Source organism: Perna viridis, chromosome 5 (genome assembly GCF_037379345.1).
Source record: "Perna viridis isolate PV_CMFRI_1.1 ecotype Kerala chromosome 5, ASM3737934v1, whole genome shotgun sequence".
Classification (NCBI taxonomy): domain Eukaryota; kingdom Metazoa; phylum Mollusca; class Bivalvia; order Mytilida; family Mytilidae; genus Perna; species Perna viridis.
This window is the reverse complement of record NC_142449.1, coordinates 17679059-17693394: the sequence shown is the minus strand read 5'-3', so window position 1 is coordinate 17693394 and position 14336 is coordinate 17679059. Positions and strand designations below refer to the sequence as shown.

At 34.2% G+C, this 14336-nt stretch overlaps 1 protein-coding gene across 1 annotated transcript; it reads right to left on the bottom strand.

Annotated features, from left to right (window-relative positions):
• Positions 1-366: 366 nt before the first annotated feature.
• LOC148616334 (uncharacterized) lies at positions 367-11968 on the bottom strand. The gene is made up of 2 exons (XM_088583244.1): positions 11397-11968; positions 367-2648 (listed from the first exon to the last, which is right to left on the bottom strand). The coding sequence occupies exons 1-2, from the start codon at positions 11458-11460 to the stop codon at positions 1945-1947; spliced, it is 768 nt and encodes a 255-aa protein (XP_088439370.1). The 5' UTR covers positions 11461-11968; the 3' UTR covers positions 367-1944.
• Between the last annotated feature and the right edge of the window lie 2368 nt (positions 11969-14336).

The following is a 14336-nucleotide window of genomic DNA, read 5'->3' as shown; positions in this document are numbered from 1 at the left end:
AGTTCTCACACCTTAATTTACTCCTCCACTGCTAAATGGAATTTAATGAAACTTTCATAGAATCTTTTAGTTGCATCAATTACTGTTAAATATATTTTTAGCCACTGCAAACACATTCAAGACAAAACGAATTTGCTCCTCGGCCAGTCTGTATCCATACTTGCCCATCGGGAAACACTAGTACTAGTCTGTGTCCACACTTGTTCAAATATAAAAGAAAATCAATTTAACCTGCTCTAGACCAAATCTATTACAAAAATTAAGGACAAACTGGAAATCAAAGTGGGGTTGATTCTGATCATTCAGAATCGCTGCGTCCTAAAGTTATATAATATTTTTCTCTTTGAAAATGCAAGACTGAACAAATTTTATGGCAGACCTTTTTATTAAAGATGTCTTGGACACGCCACCCCGAGATCTGCGAATAGAGTATTGACAGGGTATTAGACAAGGAACACATGAATCTAGAAAGACTCGTTTTTAATCACTCACTTGTGTTGATAATATATCAACATCACTAAACCATTTTAATGGAATATTGTACCTTTTTTTCATTAAAATACAATGTTTTACAAAATACGCAGACATATATTTCATCCTCCCAAGTCAGGGTTTTGAGTCCACCCTCGCTTCCTCAAACCCATGACTTTACTCATTCATATTTAGCGGGTATCGTCCAGCCAATTCCGATTGGTTGCTTCTCCGGTAATGAAAATCGATTTAAAATAAAATATCTGTGGAAAGGTAAACTATAATACAAGGTAATGGACTATCCGATATAGTTACTGAAATTTGTATGATGACACAAATGATGCAATATGAGCAAAAATAATAACTGTAGATTCTGTTTAGAGTCTTTACTGAAAAAAAAAAAATGACGTTATGTGTAGCCTCTTTGTAAGTTACATCGAAGAGTTTTTATTACGAGTGATTTGATTGGATTTTGGATCCGGGTTAAATTTAAGTAACTCACTTGATGGCGCTGGACGATACCCACTAAACATGGATGAGTAATGTCATGGGTTTGAGGGAGCGAGGATGGACTCAAAACCCTGACTTGGGAGGATGATATATTTTGACTAACTTCAAAATATAGAATGCATTTTCTGTGATGAACAATTAGACCAATTCTTCATACCAGAGTGATTTCCATATTTATATAAATAATCTAAAACAATGAGTCAATCACACTAGATGTAAAACGTAGTTCACCAGGGCACTACACAACAGTGGAAGGAGAAACACGCTTCAACCTTCGATAACAAGAGGCTTTTTCATGTGACCGCTTTTTTTACGACCTTGTTAATAAACTTTTTTCAACAAGAAAGTTGTGATTTTGTGAAAATGTCTCGACAATCGTCACATTATATTAAAAAGAATTAATAAAGGAATCCAAAACAGCACATTCACTTCATGCACGATTCAAATATCTGAAAACTTTTTGTCGTTTTACCCGTATCAGCCAGAACTACACGAATCAAATTTTTATGTCTGTTAAATCTTGCATTTTAACATTATACCAAGAATGATGTTTTTGTCACGAAATTCAGCAAAAAACATAAACGAACTTTAACCTTCGCTATACAATCCTTCTGACTAGGAACTAAAAAGCAGTCAGTCTCAGTGTACTAATCGCACCACCGGGCCAATCCTAATTCCTTGTGGAATTCTGAGGATTTATATAGTCCAACCCTTTTCACAACAAATTTATCCCCTTTTGAATACTGTATCTCCATTATAGTTATGAAAGCACTTTGTACACACCATCATCGCTCAACCATGTTTTTTGAAACAGTCAACATATCTAATTTTTACAAGCAATATTTATATATATTCTATATAGAGTCTAGATGTTGTCAAAATAGTCTGAAATGAAACATTATTTCAAGGTCATTTCAGAACATCCTTTATGACTAGAGCTTAAACAATTCCAACAACTGATACCTACTCCTGCATTTTTACATCGTCCTGAAATGTTACTTTCTTACTTTTGTTCCCATTTTGTAAATTTATTGAAATACCCGCCATCGATCTTTGGGTAGATGCAGCTGATTTTACGATATCGCCAGACGATTCAGGCCTCGAATCTGAACTCCTGACATTAGGGCCAGAGAAACTATCTTTTTTTGGCAATGAAGGTGACTTTCGTGGCGTATTTTTTGTACCTATAGATTTTGTAGGTTTACTTCCCGTTTGTTTTGTATTATTAGAAGTTTGCTTTGATACCGGATTTAAAGCTTGTGTCAAAGCGTCGTTCAGAGCCGCTGCTTTCTCGGCGCTGCTTATCTCATTTCCTTTTTGAGCTTCTTCGACATTAATCACTGTATTTTTTCCTTTATCGAAACTATCACTATGTGACAGTGATGAGTTTGCCCTCCGGGACCAATATCGGAAGAATTTTTGTCCCAGTCCTATATCCCTAGACTTCCTCTGTAAAGATATGAGCATGAGTCTGCTTTTTATAATGTTCCTAGTATTCTGGCTGATGTCGCTATTGTCGTCTCGAACTGACCGAGACCTATCATAAATCACATTTGCTACCTTCGCTATTACTGCCGCCATGATTACTGCAAATACAATGATAAGGATAGTGATGAGGACCTTTGGTTGGGATGGTGTGTACTCTGCAACAATTGTACTGTTGGTCCCTGAAAAATAAAAAAAAAACAGGGTAGATAAGCAATGTCTCGTTTCATCAACGCAATATCCGGTTGCAGTTGCTGGTCGTTTAAAGGCACCTTCCCCCAAAAATAGAGAAAAAAATCCTTAGATGTAACTTCTTTTCGCGATAAAAATGTCAATGTCTGAATACAGATTTTAGGTCTGCAAAATAGTATAGTATGTAATTGTGCTATGGTTAACCAGTGCTAGCTCACGGTAAGTTCTGATGATAAGTCCATTTAAACTTCAAATAATTAAAATGTTAGATTTAAGGTGAATGAATTTGCGAACCGTGTAAATGCAATCTCATTAAAATCAGATCTCTCACTCTATATATATATATATGCCGTGGCGTAGTGTGTATATGGTGAGAGATATGATTTTAATGAGATTGATGTAAACGTACACAAATCTATCAACAAAAAATGATGTTGCAATTATTAAAGACCAGCCTAATTGTCAATTACATCATCGTGAAAATCTAAACCAACAATCATGGATAAACGTATAAACATTGGAATACATACTTCTTAAACATCGTATGTAGACATTTGCGCGCTATCACTTGGGGTAAAATAAGGCGTCATATTGAAGCTGATGAATTTGATTCTCCATGAATTATTTTTCAAGTGCATGATTACATTTGCCACCCGGAGCTACGTACAGTACTCATGATTTACATTTGTACTAAAAGTTAGTGCACAACCGATTTAGGAATATATCAATGCGCAAGAACACTGACTGATCACTGGCCTTGGGACCTGTTTTTTTTCTCACAAAAAAAATTTAAAGTCATTTTGTTCCCATATTTGAGTTGTTATGCGTGTTCTCAGGCATATCCGCTTGCCATTTAATGATGTTTACACTATGCCCAGTTTTTCGTTTATCTCCTTCTCTAACTGTGTATAGTAAAGACAGCATTAAATAACAAGCGGACATGTCAGAGAACACACATAATTACTCAAATATGGAAACAAAATATTTTTTGTGATAAAAAAAAATTCTGGTCCCAAGGGTCTGTGTGAATGATATGTCTAAAAACAAAAGATATTTCAAATTTGGGTATGCGCGTGTTTCATGTAGTAACCTCTCATCAGCAGCATTAGACCCATAGAAATATCAGTATCAATTTCAATATCCAAAAGTAAATTATACACAAGAAATACTCAAAACCAGAGATATCTAAATAGGTAGCCATATCCTCTATTAAAGTATGCGGAAGGAGCTACATTAATATAAACAGATAGTTATATGTTTAAATATGGTTTCACCTAGCTAGGATTCCATAAAACAGACACATATGGGGTATAAGAAGAAACGCCATTCCGTCGAAACATGCCTAACGTCAATTTCTATCATATTTTGCATTAAAAAATTTAAGCATTTCTTATAATCTTTTTCAATTTGAAAAAATGAGTACAGTTTCAAAGTTCCATAAATAAATTGTATTAAGGTACTTATTACGGGACGCCGAATGGACTCTTGGGGTTTTATACTCAAAATTCAATTTTTTTTCAACAAAAATGCATTCAGATAAACAAAATTTATAACATACTACAAATTTTCACTTTTATGTCACAAAAGTCAGTTCTGTGGCACAAAAGTCAATTTTGGGAAACAAAAATCAATTTTGTGAGGCAAAAGTCTATTTTGTGTCTCAAAAGTCAATTTTGTGTGCAAGTTAGTTTACAGAATCCTTTGAATATGCAAATGAATTCTTTTATCACGATTTTGTAAGAAGGTTTCTCATTGGATATAGGAACCGCAGGTTTCCGATTACTTCGAGCAACGCGGGACGGTTAAGGCCGTTTTAAGTGAAATTAAAAAAAAATCTGTAAGTTGCATTCTACAGTAAAACTGTTTTGAAATGAATAAAATTGTTATTATACGTTTTCTATGAGATTTGTTTGATAAAACAGGTTTTAATACGCGATTTTTCTACTTTCGATTTATAGGGATTTCTCCTGGTAAATCACGTGATCATTTCCTGACATCTTTCAACTCAACAAAGTGCTTTTGCCCGACCTGTTTATCGCAACCAAATTTGTTAAATTTGACAAGATACTTTGTATTAACATATCTGTCCTAAATTTTGCTGGAAAAGAAATGAAAAGCCAAGACAATCATATTAAGAAATGTGTTGTGCGGTGAAATTTGTTAATCTGTTAAAGTCGGCGAAAGATTATTTTGTTCCACTATCCCTCACGATTTTTTGCCAGATTCCTTATTTGTCTAACTTTCGTTTCCCTTCAGTTTATAAACGCTCAAATAATCAATCTTTAAATTCAAGATTAAGTGACACAGTGGGTTATACGATTACGATATCCGATATTTCTTTCACTTATGTACTTTATTATAACCGTGCATATTCGTGCCTTATCCACCGTATTGCAATGAATGCTTTGAGTTTGTAATACACGTGTACATAAAGCTGTGCATTTTGAATTCATTTGCATATTCAAAGGATTCTGTAAACTAATTTGCATACAAAATTGACTTTTGTGACACAAAATTGAATTTTGTCTCACAGAATTGAATTTTGTGACACAGAATTGACTTTTGTGACACAGAATTCGATTTTGTTTCGCTAAATTGAATTTTGTGACACAGAATTGACTTTTGTGACACAAAATTGAATTTTGTCTCACAAAATTGAATTATGTCTCAAAAAATGAATTTCGGTATTACAAAATTGAAAGGATCATAAAACAAACTTCAAAATATAGAATGCATAACATAGTTTTGTACGACAAAAATTATTTTGCTGTGACGGAATTCAATTTTGTGTACATAAAATTGATTTTGATTACAAAAAGATCAAGTCCCACTCGGCGCCCCGTACTTATAACGAGAAATTGGAAATACATATTCTTGTGTCGAAATATAGAAGTTGACAAATTAAAAGAAAAAGATTTGCTTTACCCGTAACTATTAATGACAATGTTCCTTAATATATGTGAGACGGGTTTTAATATTTGAGCTTTCTTGTGCCGTTATACGTGTATGTAAGTAAAATACATGAAGTTGGACATTATGATTTGCGATTGAAAGTTCATACTGTTCGGTTGAGCCATCGAAATATTATCCGAGTATTGAGGATAGGAACAGCAATAGTCTTGGAATTAAAAAAATGCTGACGAAGAATTTTATATGGGACAGTTTTAATTCCAGGAGGACAAAGCCAGAAATACAAAATTTACTTAGGGGGGAAAGTAGTTTTTTTTTCAATGTCGATAATCGTTTTGTTCGTTTTCTATGTCATCAAAAACACCGAACTCATAAACTTCAATCCCGACTGGTCATCAGAACATCATTTTTACTACTCATACTAAAAAGTAATTTCAATGAGATGACGAGTCGCGTGTTTCAAATTCCAGTCAATTCAGACTCTTGGAGATTGATAAACTTTATGAGAACCTTCATTCTCTGTTATTAGGTCGTTAATTAGTTATGTTTATTAATTTATCACGAGACAACACTCTTCCATAGACGTCCTTCCAAGACCGAGTGGGAAACGCTGGGGTCTGGGAGTAGGTCAAGGCGTCTACACAGTACAGCAGCCGCTAGAAGGGCATACTCTGACCGAGTTCTTCGGTCAGGTATCTCGAAGGCGGGGCTCCGCTACCAACACCAGTTCGTTCTACCAACCCACTGACATCGACCGTAAGAGACCTGTATTGGTATAACCCCAAATTATCACAAGACGTCATAGGTAACAAAAACGATAACAGGCACGTTGCTGCCAAAACGAAGGAATCTTATTCAACTTCAAGAAAATAAAATAAATCTATATAATAGTATCTAGATTACCTATATTTTTGATGATTTTTTTTTCGATTACCATATCATGGCCCAACTTTGTATGTGTGTGTGTTTTGACCGTATATTTAAAGATTGGTGAAAACAGGGCAATTCAAGTGTCGAGAGCGTGCAATTAGCTAGAATTTTGCGAAGAAAATTATAAAATTCTGATTATACATTCTGATTATATAGCCAAATAATGGACAAAAATAAAAGCAAATTTGAAACCTTAAGGTTCTAAAAAGCCCTAACCGCTCACCAGGAAAATCAGAAATCAGGATGTCATATTATGTGATGAAGTAACACAGATTTAGGAATGTTCCTTCTTATATTACATATCTTTTCTGTCAAGATTTCGGAATTCATAGTCATTATAAGCAATAAACACAAACATATCTTCACAGTTTTAATGTGATTGAAGTTAACAAACCATATCATGTTTCAAGGTTTCAGAGGAATTGATCCTTGAAAATTTGCCAACCATACAGAATCTCAGATAGCTGTTCGATCAAACGGAAATAAATTGCATCGTTTACAGTCAACGTTACGTACGCTATTGGATCTTATGTGGTAAAATTCATCACTCGGTTTTGTCAACACTTTGCCTTTCCACGTCAAACGGGGCTTCGATGTATACTTACTCATTGGAACACGTGTACACCAAAGCGAACAATATCTGATTGCTAGTTTTATATTTTAAGTAAACATTTCTTACAAAAACAAAAAGAAAGATTAAACTGATAATAAGTACTACTTCAATGATGTATATTAAATTTGCACATCTGAAATTTGCATATGTTGTGTGTTTAAACGTTTATGTGTCATTTTCAAATCTGGACATCTCGGGTCTTCTATACGCCATTCCTGTCGACGGACTCATGCTGGTCAAGATCACATGGATCAATGGTTTAGTGAGCTGGCTCACTATGGCTAAAACGCGATAAAATCTGATTGTTTGGAAATTCTTCATTTTGCTTTTATTTTCTAACTGAGGCCATGGAACCTTAGTGACGTAAACTTGTCTCTTTTTTTAAATGCCCTACTATCAAAAACATGTAAATATTGGCTATTTTTTTTTGACGAGACAGGTACGTATTTTCTCCATTGGTAAGTGACACCAGGTCACTTGAAATGTTTGGCATTTCGGTGAAACCATACTAAATTTCCATTATTTCTTTTAATTTTCGTAATTTATGAATTTACGATGACACTGGAGTTCCAAAAAGTACGAAGGATGTACAGCTTGTACCGGATGTAGCAGTTACTCCAATTTTCTTGTGTTTTTTTTTCCTCTGAATTTTGGGTGGTTTCTCTCCTGGAAGTACTATATCCGACTCGTCTTATAACCCTTTTTCCTCCTTCCTCCTTTACTGACATCCTCTATCCGTCTTATACGGACAACCATCTATCCGTCTCTACTGACAGTCTTTATTCGTCTCCACTGACAGCCCTCTATCTGTGTGTACTGACAGCCTCTATCCGCCTCTGCTGGCAACCCTCTATCCGTCTACATTGACAGTCTCAATCCGCCTCTACAGACAGCCCACCATCCGTCTTTGGTGACAGCTCTAGATCTTTATTCGTCTCTACTGATAGACTCGACTTTGGTAACGAACATATTTCACATGCCTGATTGGGGTAACTCACATTGGGTTCAAATACATTCTTTGTAAATATGAGACCTGTGATTCAATTGAATTTATTGTGTTTACTTAATATAATATTCTACTCAATACCAAATACGTGTACGTGTAAAAATATACATATTACAATAAAAATATAGGGTCAAGTATCAGAGTGATCTTGTATGTTTTTACTTCAATTGTGCTTACCAATACTTGATGGTTATTTTTACAGTATAATTGTATTTTAAACCAAAAATATTTATATAATACCTTTTATATACTTTCTTTGCTCTTACTGTAGAAACATGTGAATGTTAACCTTTTGTTATTACAGATTTGAAATATCCTCATACAAACGTCATGTACTTAATGTGATAAAATTTTCTCCAATGAACCTTGATGTCATATTAAAATTAGAGTCTATGAAGTAAATCTCACGAAAACTGATCGTGCTATTTAATGCTACTCTTAGTAATAGTTCTGATGCAAGACTCACTGCACTCCTTTCTTTTGCCTTTCTGTAACCTTAGGTAAGACATTTGTCATTTCCTTTTCACCCTATTTACTGGTATTGTTTTACGAAAAAAGGTTTGAATTTCCAGATTTCATGTTTTCATAAAACAGTTTTTGTTTTGTATTCCAAATATTTGATGATCCTAAACCAAATATATATAAGAAGAAAGGAGTTTTAGATACTTCTACATGTAACACTGATATACAGGTGTAGGATACCTTCAAAATCATGTCAAGCTTTAAAGACTGGTCGGATGAGTTTTTTGTTACACCATGCATTGAAAAGGAATAAGGCCATTTCATATCAATTGTACATGGTTTATACGCTGATTGCTAGATTCTGTAAGAATGCTTAGTTCAAATACTTAAAACCATCCGTCGATCGATGTGAACATGATATACCAAGTTTTGTTAAAACCATTCAAAAGGAAAATTTCAGAATTTTTCAACAGAAACTTGCACATTTGCTTAACCAATAACCACCATATTAGGAAAGCTGCGTCAATCTGAGAAAAAAAAAGACAGATCGCCTGATACGGTATTACATAAGACTAAAAGCAGCTTTCTAATTCACAGAAGAGATAGTATAAATAAATGCATTAAAATAAACTTTCATTCCCAGAGAAGGCACGGTGCTAAGAATATTCTTAGATAAGAGAAAAAAAGTTTCAAAGATTTTCCCGAAATTACACTTAAAACGTGTGAATCACACGCGAATTCATGGAATTGAAAGTTCGAACATCCGTTGTACTGATGGCGTGTTTGTCTGTAAAAACAGTTAAACATCAAGACCTTTCAATGACTACATTTTACTACATAGCATCTCTAGTTACCATTGACGTCAGATATTTATTTTACACGCACAAATTATTCCAATGATGGTTGCTATACACTAAATAGAAACATTTGGATGGTCTTTTGAACTACATGTACCTGGTGTCATTTGGGCTGGTCTTTTGAACTACATGTACCTGGTGTATTTTATTTAAAGTTTATGACAGCCCTTTAACCTTGCCTATTCTTTAAAAATGGCACAATCCGAGTGTGATTAACGGATTTGTTTTCTTTGGGCCGTGACATCCACCAATGTGCTCAGAATATATTTTGTTTAATCTCTCCGCACTTACTACTAAATAACAAATGGAAGCCAAAGCTTTGAAACTAGGATTTGCAAACTCTCGAAGATTTGTTAACAAATCCGACATAGTAATAAAATATCCCGACTTCTTGGACCCAAACTAAGCCCTTAATAAGGGTACTCAAACAGGTGTGGTTAGTACGTTCTGTTAACTGTTGAGTATCTAAGGTGGGGCATTCAAAGCGAAATGCCCACCAAAGAAAACTAGACTTCAACATTACAAAATGACAGAATAATTTCTTAAAGAGAGTGTTTTTTTTTGTCCACGAGGGGCATAGTGACAGACACATGAACAGACTAACACACTAGACGGTTAACTGTAAATTTCGTCATAGGTCAACATCATTCTGAGGTCAATATAAAACATATTGACTCATAACTGCATTAGACCATGGGCCTAATTTAATAATTGACCTGCATGCTCGACTATTTCAACAAGTAAACTTGCCCCGTGCAGGTCCGGGTGTTTAAAAGAATAGGCCTGCAGCAGCGCTAAGCTTGTCGTAAAAGGCGACTAAATAGTGCTCAGAAACCTAGCCGGGGGTTAGGCACTCTGCCCACAGAGTAACTGGGATGTGTGCCCCAGGTGGTGGAATGGGGTACCCCTGGCGTGTTACATGCTGGGGTTGTCAGGCTATAATACGGAAAACCTGACCGCTAACCATAGTGGTGCACCGTGTTGGGAAAGATGCCACGTTCCTCGCACGTTAAAGAACCCTGCTGTGGTATTCGATAGGAGTAGGAACCTTTGCGCTCCGTCACAGGAGGCTAAATTGCCCTACCTTACCCATCCCCCCTTTTTCCAGTGGCAATCAAAATTTGTCGACCCTATTATCCTTGTGACCCATCCTTTTTTTTTTTTCATTTCATGTTCATTTTGTCACCCATTTCATGTTCATTGTCTGAATATAGCTGAAATATTGCTGCTCGGACGTTAAACCCTAACAAACAAACAAACAAGTAAACTTGGAACGTTTCAGTTGACTTGCGGTAATCGTACAGTAAGTAAGAATATATATATATTCTACAATTTTACACGGGTTAGTTATGGTGTATTGTCGTATTTAAATCTTCTTTTGAGGTTGTATTATATGATATTGTGTGATATACAAAGCGTTTTTCAATCGGCTCACAAACCAATCTATTATGACCCATTTTGATAAATGCACTTGGTAGATTAGACTGAAATATACCATCTAAAGTCCTCGAAATATTGCCTATAAAAAGTACAAAAAAATAGTAGATGAAATGGTTTTAAGTCTTATAAACTCTTTTCATTATTGTAACGAGTGCATTTTTAAAAATTAATGAAAAAGTTATAAGATATGAACACGATGTCTAAAATGTATATTAAGTAATAATGTTTATGTGTCATTAGAATAACAAGAAGACTTTAGATTTAGATTGGATGGAGTAGGGTTTGTTTGTTTGTTTGTTTGTTTGTTGGAGTTTAACGTCCGAGCAGCAATATTTCAACTATATTCAGACGACGGATGGAGTAGGGTAAATTCTTTGTAAACTGTCTCCTTTTCAATGCTTATAATTTTTGTCTTTTTTGTACATTCCGTCTTTTTGTGCGTATAAATTTTTTATTGGAACAAGTTTAATTAGACTTGCAGAAAATTTAATAAATTGTAGCTATCTATGTAGATACATACCTTCAATTTCTGGTATGAGAGACCAGAGGGTGGCGGCAATTACTCCTGTAGAAATATCCACCATTGTTTATTTTCCATAAGATTTCATTAAATCCCATAGTTTTGCCATTTAATGTGCCTTATTTTAACTAAGTCCTTAAAATCACTCATTGTATTGCTAGAAATACGAAAGTACGAAAATCTAAGTGAAAGTCAATTTTAGTTTTAAGTTACGGAATCAATGGAGATCTTAAATCACTAAATCCATCTTACGCCATTTTCTGACGATTCCTCAGTTGACGTTTTCTTTAAAAAGAATGTTCCTTTTAAACTTATCAAAGTCTCACAAAATCTTATGTCCACTTGGATTCGTTCGCTTTAACAATATTAACATTCACGTATTTTCGTCCTCAAAAGTAAACATAACCAGTGCCTCGAACAAACAAATGAATATACATTCATAATTCAACAAATGATTTAATAAATCGCGTAGGACTTTAATTATATTTTCTTGGTCCAAAAGTTAACCCCGAAACTTTAAATTCTTATTGATTTTTTACCAAAGTATATCTGCATATAATTCGTATTTAGTTAAAGCGGATTAATTAAGTTTGCCACGGTATATATGTTCTGACGTTTGTTAATGTTATGTAATTAGTGCCTTATGTATAAAGACATTACAAAGTTCCATTACACCTCTGACAATTAGTTGACCCTTCCATTGAATAAGAATAAAGCTGCGACACAGATATTGCGGTGTGTTTCAAACAAATTAAAGGCTTAAGCAAATTACAAAACAATATTGACCTATATTTAATTACGGTAATTAAAACATATTTCCAATTAATTAATTAACGACGGTGGCTTTACAGAAAGGACAATATACAGTATTAACTAGTTATTTAATATATTTGGGAAGAAGACGACATTCATATCTCATGGAAACTGCTTTGAATTGAAAGCAAGAGATTTCTATCATATAAAATAAAACAAACCATGGAACCAACTGATTCAGGATGAATTCACATTGTCACATGCTTAGCATAAACAAAAGCAAATATTCCTTGGAACAGTGGTTGTTATGCATACGACCGTGAGATGGTGTACCATGATCATACAACAATGTTGTTTTATGATTCACTGATAAGAACTTAGGACAGCCATGTCCTTTTATCACACTGTCAACGTACGGAGTGGAGTGTGCATATAGTGTAATGCCAAAGCTCCTGGTCAAGATAAAATGTTTGCAATGAAAATACATTTTACGCACCAAGTTTCTGAACAGGTTTTAAATAACTGTCTTTGTAAGAATCATGCAAAATCTGAAAAATGTGATACACCCCCAAAAAGGCTACATATTTTTATGTTTGTAATTAAGTTGTTTTATTGGTCTATACTATGAAATGTGTAATTATTCATTCAAATCTGCCTGCTCTCAGGAGATAATCAATATTGAAAATCCAATAGATTCTATTGTATTTGGGTGTCATTTACAGAGTTATCTCCCTTAATTTTGAACTCTACAATGCATTCTATATAATTTTTTATCTCCTAAGAACACAGGTTATCTAAAAAACGGAATGTTAATGTCGGTTGACTATGGCATTTCAGACAAACTATCAAATATAAATATATGTAGGCTTTTTACCTATGAATCACATTTTGCATGATTCTAGGCTGGAGTGCTACTTAACATCATCTATGTTCTGTGAATTGAAAAATTGGCTTTCGGACGAAAGAAGTTACAATACCGGAAAGAAATGTATCCAAACCTTTTAAAATTGAAGAAGTACACACAGAACAAGACAAACCTATTCGAACAAAAAAGAAACCGAATAAATTTAAAAATTAAACAATCGATTTAAATGTTGGGGTAATTTGTTGGAATCCGTTTTTCCACAATTAGAAGTACACCAAGATCCCAAAGGGGGCTCTTATGTTCGAAAAATTTAATTGTAGCAGGGCCGGATCCAGACACTTGAAAGGATTGAAAGGGAAGGGTGCAATATTTCAAAAATTTAACTTCAAAATTTTTTTTTGGGGGTTGGGGTAAATGTATTTTGAATAATAATGGAAAAAGTGCCAAATCAAAAGAAGTTTTCTTCTAGGAAGACATATATTGTACTTTTTTTTTAACCTCAAAGCATTTATGTGTAATTGCATGAACTATAGATGACCACTGGTTACTCCTACAACGTAAAGAGGTTGGAATTCCGTTAGCATGGCACCAAGTCAGAAAATAGCTTGCCAGACAACCTATAGCACTGCTGAAGTAGACTACTGGTATACTTTACCGACGATATGACAAAAGATAAGAGCACCCATTACCTCTTTGTGGGTTAAAATTTAGCATAAAATTAATTTAAAACCAAAGAAGAAATATTGTAACTTTCACTAAGTCCTAACATATATATATATTTTTTTAAATTACTGAAAAAATTACAGCTTTCTTGAAAAATGTAATCATTCAATAGTAATAAAACTTTTATCCATTTGCTATTTTATTTGAAATATTGGAAACTGCCATTGAAGAGACACACTCAAAATTGAGTAAAAAAAATGATTGAAAAAAATAAATAAATTCAGGTCATAAAAAACTTCTGCAGTTAAACTATCTTTGACTTATAACAGAATTTGGTCCTGTTTTATGGATGTCCAAAATACAGATTACAAGTACCACAGATGGTTCAATGATAACCCTTAAGTGGACAGGGTGCTCTACAATCTTAATCAATAACAGGAATTATCAGCACAATCTATCTGCCAGATGGACAGGCAAAGAAAATGTGACTCCCTCAAAAGAGGTAGATGTAGTTTTAAAAAATCACATCCAGGGTGGTAGATCCTGTTTTGGAAAATTTTGGGTAAAATTTGCGCAAAAAAGAGCAAATAATTGCCTGGACCTCCATTTCAAGATCTCTAAAGGAACTATGGCTAACAAAGTATAAACAATACCAGTGA